Source organism: Perna viridis, chromosome 1 (genome assembly GCF_037379345.1).
Source record: "Perna viridis isolate PV_CMFRI_1.1 ecotype Kerala chromosome 1, ASM3737934v1, whole genome shotgun sequence".
Taxonomy (NCBI): Eukaryota; Metazoa; Mollusca; class Bivalvia; order Mytilida; family Mytilidae; genus Perna; species Perna viridis.
In genome coordinates, this window is record NC_142445.1 from 24,674,755 (window position 1) to 24,683,721 (window position 8,967).

Here is an 8,967-nt window from a genome sequence, read left to right on the forward strand (position 1 = left end):
CGATGTAGATACACAATCTAATCATAAACTGACAGACTAAGTCTTGTTTAACTGACAATTCAACAATTTGCAACAGAATCACGATAAAACAGATTTTCACGTAGTTTAACGGAGAGAAAAAATCTGCGAACGGAAACGTTTTAAACAGCCATGTTCAGCACTAACACAGACACCTCAGAATCAAATTTTCAGATTTTGGCGAATCAAACTCCTAGTAAATAGAGTGAAAAGTGTACTCAAGTAATATTTGAGTAAATATCACTGATAGATGTATAATTGTATTAAATCACTTTTGGTATAAACCATACTACTTTTCCGACACACACGTACATGTAACCTTGAACTTAATTGTTGACAAGCTTATTGACGGGATTATACTATATGTTAATGAATGTGTAATTTCATATTGGCCCTGTTATAGGTTTGCGGTCTGTCATATTGGTCGAAGCGGTCGTATTGGTCCCGAGGCATCGCCGAGGGCCAATACGGCTGTCGAGGCCAATATGATTGACCGAAACCTATAACAGGGCCAATATGAAATTACATATTTATTGACAATTTTGTTAACCAACTCAACTAGATGATTTGTAGAATAGTTGTTTTCGTATTTTACCAAGAACATGTAGGTTTATTTTCTTTAATCAGTCTTAAATATTCTTTTTGTATAAAATGAAATATTTTTTTGTGTTTCTGCAGCTTTTAGTCCTGGTGATCAAAGTTCATGAAATCCAATTCTAACTCAAAATGGCGGTGTCAAACGACCGGAAGTTATGATGCCGTATTGGCCCTGGTTTGATCCATATTGGCCCTCTTTTTTCATATTGGCCCGTATAGATGCCCGGTTTGAATTTATATCAATTGATCAATTTTTGACATATTTTAACATATTTTAGGTAGTTGGTAAAAAATAAAGGTAAATTTAAATGTATGTCATGTGGACATCGGCAAGCCTTCGATGTCCCGACTTACTTTTTTTTTAAATAATTATTACAGCTAGAAAAAATCCCAAATTTGGCGCGTTGGTAGATACACGGTTGACGAGCTTGTGTATTTTTTCCTGATTTTTTTTTGGTGATTTTTTTTTTGTAATAATGGTGGTGGGTGAGATTCATAGACCGTGATTCTATACCTGTATACGGACCGGTTATCATATCATTTGAACTGAACCGGTTTATACTGGATCCACACTTTTTATAAGCATAATTATTCTACCTGCACATACACTAAATTGCTCAAGTACAGCTGCTTTATCAGTTCTCATCAATATTTTTATGTGTGTTCTAGAAAGTGGAAAACATATTAAAGAAAAGAAAAAGATGGCATAAGTTTGAAAGTGAGGCGTGTCCTGTTCTCTGTCTTTAATTGGTCACTTTCTTCCATGGAAAATGCTTAGCGGTAATAAATTTGCTATGTGTTTTTCTTGTTGTTTTTTTATTGTCTCTTTCTATTGTATTGTTTTAATATTTTGGCTTTTTGTTTCATTTCATAAGCAAATACTTATAAAATTTGCGAAAACATATCTTAGTATATCAGCCTGTCGGTCGTTACTTCTATGTCAACACTTATAGTTAACTTCGGTTAAGACATTATCAAAGTTCTACAACCATTATCATTATAAATTTCAAAATGTGTATATTGAGTACTGCGAAAATGTTTTAAAATTTGTTCACGAATCTATTCACGACCACCAATATTCTTCCTTTTCATAATAAGTAAAATGTGATTTTATAAAATTTGGTATGATTTGATGGACTTAAAAACAAACTGTAATGGTAGATTCACGAATGAATATGGTAAGTGCTGATAAACCAAAATAATAATAGGATAATGGATTGGAGAAAGTGAATGAATATTTAAACCCACTGAAGATCATGAGTGCCGAAGAACGCTTAGATTTATCAAGCGTCCGGAACAAGTTCCGCACGGGTTAAATCTTAATGCGTTTTTGGCACAAGTGACCATATTTCGGTTTATACACGATAACCAATTGATTATCCTATTTTATTATTATATAGATTTCCTTCATGATTATATATCATTTACCAAATACTATTACACTGGAAATTCCGCAGCGTATAAGAGAAAGGGTGACGAATAGCAAGTTCGATATTAGAATAACATGCCCAAGTGGGTTGATTTTACAATAATGCAGCTAAGGTAATACATCTAGGTCCTCCTTTGGATTGATGCTTCTGTAAGTTAACGCATAAATTCAAATCAAAACATCGTTCTCTTACAATACAGGGTCTGTTCTTCACGAAATATGTACCGATTCAGATGAACTAAAATCAATCAATCAACGATTGCTTTATCGAAAAATCATTGTTAAATGATAGTAATTCAAGGGACAAAGAAATGCATAAAAACGAAATAATGGAGAACATTCACAAACCCAGTTACGACGAATACAATGGTAGATCTTATGATTAGCTACTACGCATGCATTATACGTTATCTTGTAAACCAAAAAGTTGATGCAATTTACTAGCATAAAAAAGCGAGTGATCTAAACCTATAAATGGAATTACAGCAAAACTTGCATGAGAATGTAGATCTAAATATATAAAATATATAAAATATATAAAATATTTGAAAAATACCATTGTAAAACTAAAAGAAGATAACGAAAACAAACTTTAATAATTAAATTTTAACATAACAGTTAATTCAATAAATAACAATTTCCTTTCTAATATTTTCTGCTTCTGCTCGCTTGTAAGATGTATGCTTTGTTCTTCGATACGGGTGGTCTACCAGCTCTGTTAGGGGTGTGCAGAAAGCGCGAGCTGCCACCGCGTGGTGTGGTAACTTCTACCTGTGCTTGTCTGTTGTTTTTCAGTTCTGTAAGGGCGGTCATCATGTCGTTGAACTTTTTATCCATATTATTAGACATTTCACCAATTGTTTCTTCCAATCTCTTCCGGTCGTGACTTGCTTTCGTCAAGTCAATTTTAAGAGATTCCATCTGTTCAGACAACAAAGCAATTTGCTCTTTCTTGTCCTCGTTTTCGTTTTTTAACTCATCGCATTCTCTCTGCAAACGGTGTATTTCTTCGCTCCTTTCACATAGGGCCATTTCAATTAGTTTGTTCATTTTTTCTTTGTTAAGAAGTTCTTCTTCAATGTTGACCATCCTAGATTGTAATTCCTCATATGTTACCAATTTATCCTTCATTTCTGTGTTTTGGCGTTTGTAGTTTTGAATCTCCAGTTTTAACTCTTGAATTTTTTTGGTTTTTTCGTTCAGTTTCTCTCTAACAATTGATTGTTGAGTTTTAAGGCGATCATTTTCACTTTTCAATTCTTCTAGAGTTTTCTCTTTCACAAGCAATTCCTTTTGAGCTTTTTCTTCAGTTTCTTCTTCGATCTAAAAATTTCGAAGAACATTTTCATGTCTAATATATAATTATACGACCATCACCATAAAAAAATAAAATGTTATAATTGAAATAGTACTTTTCCTTTGATATGTCAATTAAGTGTAAATGTTTGTAAGAATCAGGCAAAATGGGAAAAATCAGAAACGTGCATGTCAAAAACCCACCAATCTGACAATGTAATATCACTCAAGGAAACTTTCTCTATTAGGAAATAACACTATTTAATCTCTGCATCACTGGCTTTGCTCAGAAATATTTCAATAGAATCTTAGAAAAATGAGGTACTTAACAGAGTTACCTGGCCTTACAATGTTCATTTCAAGTGCATTTCAGTGAAATTGTAACTCAATGGGCCAGCATGATATGGAAAATCTTGTCTTTTTTCCTTGTTCTGATGGTGCAAATAGTCAAATTACACGATAGAAATTATGGATTTTTTCATACCATGTTTTACCTACTGTCTGATTCTTACAGGGACTGACACTAAACATTTTGGTTCTGTTTCAAATATTTTGAAACTTCTCGGTTGTAATTTGATATTATAACATCTATAGCGAGAATAGGAATGGCGTCAAAGAGACAGCAACCCCTCTGGGATGAAAACATCATTTTACTCAGATACAGCGAGAGTTGCCCTTTTTTGCTCAGATAACATAAAAAATTAAGTTAAGGTAAAAACGAAACAAGACACACAGATGCCAGAAATTTCTGACGGGACAGGCGCAAAAAGATGCGGGGTTAGTATTTTGGCGTGATCACAAACCCCCGCTTTAAAATATGGCCACCGTGGAAAAAATATTTCACTATTAAACACACCTAAAAATCTGTTCATAAAGTTCTGAGTCCCTAGATACAGCGGAAATAAATATTATAGATTAAACAAATGTACAATTTACGGACTACTAGCAGTTAACTGACATACCAGCTCAGTTAAAACCTACAAAACGTATGTAAAATCAATCTCGATACTTCCCATGCGGGGTTGAGAATCACGGGACAATAAGGACGCAACAAATTTCATGCCAAAAGCTGCTTTTAAATATAGTGTTTTAATATTTATGTAAAGAACCCATGAGCGAATCAAATTTTAATACCAAAACAAATGTTATCCTTAGCGATCATAACTGTATTCCTTACGAATGAGATATTCAACGGTTTAATTAATTTATTGGGTGAGTATCGAGCTTTCCGTGCTTTGTGTAGAATATTGAAACATTTTGTGAATGTTTTTACTTTCTTGTGATATCGAAAACCTTGATGTGGTAATTTCTCAAGTTATATTAAGATTCTTTTCTTTAAAATCTGAAACATTGTTACGAATACGACCAATTGTGATATGTAAACACCATATGATGGTGACAAGGAGACGTCACCATCTAAAAACGTATAGTTGACAATAGGAAATAAAAAATCATCCCTTTAATCGTAAATTTTAGTATCAAGTTTACCATTATCGATATGGATACTATGATCAAGAAACGGAATCTTTTTTATAAATATTTGATTTACACAGTTCTACATGATAGTAGTCATAAATTGTGATTTGTAACAGTACAGTAAGAGGTCCGCAATAACTGGTGTCTCGCTTTTGTTTGGTTTTTGTTTTTGTTTTTGTTTTGTTTTTGTTTTGTTTTGTTTTGTTTTTTTTTCGGCCCCGTGCAGGTCCGGGTGTTAAAAGAATAGGCCTGCAGCAGCGCTAAGCTTGTCGTAAAAGGCGACTAAATAGTGCTCAGAAACCTAACCGGGGGCTAGGCGCTCTGCCCACAGAGCAACTGGGATGTGTGCCCCGGGTGTTGGAATGGGGTACCCCTGGCGTGTTACATGCTGGGGTTGTCAGGCTATAATACAGAAAACCTGACCGCATACCATAGTGGTGCACCGTGTTGGGAAAGATGCCACGTTCCTCGCACGTTAAAGAACCCTGCTGTGGTATTCGATAAGAGTAGGAACCTGTGCGCTCCGCCACAGGAGGCTAAATTGCCCGACTTTACTCATCCCTCCCTTTTTCTAGTGGCAATCAAAATTTGTCGACCCCACTGTCCTTGTGTCCCATCCCGTTTTTTCATTTCATCAACATTTCATGTTCATTTTATCATTCGTTTCATGTTCATCGTCTGAATATAGCTGAAATATTGCTGCTCGGACGTTAAACTCCAACAATCAATCATTCAATCTTTTTTTTTGTATTAGTCGATCATGACCCCGATCAAATTACCCGGTACTCATCCATTGTACAGTGATACAAAATGTACTCACCAGTCATTTTGAGAGCATGCAGTCTAGTAAAATAATCATACTCACCGGTTTTATGATGAACGTTTTTTCTTTGTTCAGGGTGAAAGGATCTATTCAAATCAAACAAAACCATAGAGTTAAACCATTCATTAAGCGTTTTACCTCCCCAAAAATCTAATTTGTTTTGTTTTGTTTTGTTTTTTGTTTGTTTGTTTTTTTTTAATATATATAATCTAGGAAAACATCACATAACATTCAAAATATTAGCAGTGTCCCCCCTGAAATCTAAAAGGAGTTAACATCTCATTTCAATGAACATAACATTTTGATAACATAACATGTGATCCATGCTAAATGTTATAAGAGAGGTAGGAATCACTTATTTGGTTTGTCTTTCGATATTCTATGCAAGTTTCATTGCAGATTGAACTTTCAGTACAGCTCTGCCTTAAAACCAGGTAGGTGGTGATTTACCGGGTATCATATTTCAAGATAATGATTGAAACTGTTCAAACACAATTGTTACGTCCTAAAAACAACTATTCCTGCGTTCATTTCCTTAGATCTGCTATATATTGTGAAATAATTAATTTTGACTGGTTGTAGTATAAAAATCACGCTGGAAATTTTCCCGTACCTTTATTATTATTACAGGAGAATTTAACCCAACTCCAGAGATAGATAAACTTAAGTAAACTATCATTCGCGGTATTATTGTCAAATACTGTTTCTATGAAGCCAACTGAAGGATTTCCAATCAAAAGATTTTTTTGGGATGAAGATCTGCATAAAATCACTAATAATAAGTTTCTGTTTTTAAGGCAACGGCGTGCTTAATCAGCTCTGCTGTTAAAGTTAACATGGCTCCCTACCTTTCGAAACTTGCAGATCCATAATCTTATCAACAACATGGCTGTTGCCCGTGGTCTGCAGTGCTCGCAGAAAAGCCTGGTGAGCTTGCTTTCTTATCACTGTTTCAATTATAGCATGTAGCTGGTTCTCAATTAACGGCTTCGTCAATATCAGGGCTCGTTCGTCCATTCCGATAATTTCATCTTCAATCAATTTGTCGAGTATCTTTTCTACCTGCGATGTGTTCTCTTTGATGAATGTCAAACATCTTGTTAGCCTGCGAGTTTCGTCGGACATTATCAGGCAGTGGGTGGTCAAATATCCCTATTGTCAGGACTAAACCACAAAAACAGCCACCAAAATGTCTAACCGCAGGCCGAGGCTTAACACAAACTAACAGTCGGCCGATGTTTGGCACGAACTGGTAAGTTGACAGAAGATTTTGTTTGTGCCTTTGCTTACAGGATAGATAACTTAATCGCGTGATCTCTCCTAAATGTACTATACATGTTACATGTAAATCGAGGTAGATTTTATATAATCTGTATATGTACCCTGACAATTATAGATCGAAACCTTTGGATGCCGAACCAAATGGTTTACGCAGTACTGTATCGATAAAAATCTAATTCGATAGAAATATAGATAAATTAAATGTATCTGATAATTGTTTTAGATTTTAATATTGTAGTCATTAGGTAACACGATACGTGTAGCATAAGTTCTTTTAAAACAAAACCAACTTAATTGAAGAATTTGGCTTTAATACAAGAAAAAACTGACCTAAGGACAATTTGTGTTAAATATTTTGTATAATCGTTAAAACGTAATTTGATATCTTTGAATGGAAATTTAGTATTTTTTATTGTTCAAAGCACCTTCAGTTCAAGAATTATATACATATGTTTTTCTATTCATGTTGTCATCTTCTTTCTCTTGTTACCGAAACCAACTTAACGGAGACTACAGATTTCTGGTTTTCTCGATTAAGGTTGTAGACCTGGAGTACCCCCAAAATTTTCCACTGGTTCAATTTTCTTTAAATGATATTAGACTTACTGTGGTGTATCATCTGTTATTTTTTTTTTAGAAAATTCATCGTGCGGATTTTAAACAACAAGGACTAAAATATTGCTATTTTTAGAAATCTGAATCATTGGCAAAGCTGTACAATATCTGTATCTTAGGGTCATTTTGAAAATATATATATTTAAAGAAATAACTGAATATTAAGTCAAATTCACTTTAAAAGGATTAATATATATCAGATTTAACATGAAATTTTATTCTATGTTGTAGAAAAGATCCCAGGTTTTTAATTTACCAAAATAACAAAAAGGGGGTAATTTTTAGCTATTTGCGTATATAAAAACATATTTGTTGCAAAAAATCCATAATTCAATTTTTTTGTATAAAACTGATATTAAATGGACTATTCATATGCAAATCAATAAACAAATTTTCAGTAAAATTCACCATGTACTTTTTTAATGCTTTAATGGCTGTAGGGTAAGGCATTGAAATATATTTTAATAATTAATCATTACAGTTAAAATCATGTTAATATTCAAAAAGGTTACCAAATATCAAATTATGATGACTTATATTGATGAAAGAACATTGGCGAGCACAGCTTGAGTCAACTACTGTAACTGTTACACATTTTAATGAAACACATATATTCATACTTCTGCATGAAAGGACAAACTTATATGCTAAACATAGTTCAATGCTGTATAGAGTTGTACGATTTATGCTAAACAAAGCAACAAAACGAAAACAGAAAGCTTGAAGTCTTATAAGGAATTATAATAAAGATAATATTTTTTTTTATAATTTTAAACATTTTTCCACCATATAAAAATAAATTCCTCAATATACCCATTTGAAACATTTAATTAATACTTCAAAACAGCAAAGTTTCTGGGGGTTGACATCTTTGACTTTGTTCTAGCACATACTGTGGTTCTAGACGTTGAACCCTTTCTTGGGAGTTATTTCCCCTTAACATCAGTATGACTTTGGAGCTGGTACATAAGGAGTCATCCAAACGCTTTTGAGACTAAAATCCTTTAAATTTGGTCTTACAGCGAATTGGAAGACCAACCAGAATCCGCCACTGTGTATCAAACCGCGTTAACCTCACATTGTATAGGAAGAGGATTCGTGTGATCCCGCTAACATCTATCCGAAGAGCATGAAGCATGTAATAAACGCAAGCATGATAGTAGTGGATCCAGGGGGTTCGGGGTTGGAACCTCTATCTTGGAAAATTTTGTAATATTTCGTGCATAAGTTGGGCCTTGCTGCACACGCCTTGTTTATGTATTGACGCTCGTATTCATTATCTTATAAAAAAAAAGAGAAGTTACATGTACAACACCGAACCTACAAACGGGAGAAAATCCGTAGACCACACTTAAAGACAAAAGGCGAAAATCTAACTGACCACCTCTAAATAACTAAAGATTAAGTATATGAAGCATATTAAGCGTATATC

The 8,967-nt window shown here is 33.9% G+C and overlaps 1 protein-coding gene across 1 annotated transcript; it reads right to left on the reverse strand.

Annotated features, from left to right (window-relative positions):
• Positions 1-2,621: 2,621 nt before the first annotated feature.
• LOC148627915 (uncharacterized) lies at positions 2,622-6,993 on the reverse strand. The gene is made up of 3 exons (XM_088581642.1): positions 6,488-6,993; positions 5,682-5,725; positions 2,622-3,367 (listed from the first exon to the last, which is right to left on the reverse strand). The coding sequence occupies exons 1-3, from the start codon at positions 6,762-6,764 to the stop codon at positions 2,690-2,692; spliced, it is 999 nt and encodes a 332-aa protein (XP_088437768.1). The 5' UTR covers positions 6,765-6,993; the 3' UTR covers positions 2,622-2,689.
• Positions 6,994-8,967: the final 1,974 nt, after the last annotated feature.

Bases quoted from the DNA above. Each gene is read 5' to 3' on its own strand.
- LOC148627915 (XM_088581642.1), bottom strand. From the start codon at position 6,764: ATGTCCGACGAAACTCGCAGGCTAACAAGATGTTTGACATTCATCAAA. The intron at 5,726-6,487 runs GTAGGGAGCCAT...TGATTTGAATAG, and splicing joins GGATCTGCAAGTTTCGAAAG to ATCCTTTCACCCTGAACAAA. The intron at 3,368-5,681 runs GTGAGTATGATT...CGAAATTTTTAG, and splicing joins AAACGTTCATCATAAAACCG to ATCGAAGAAGAAACTGAAGA.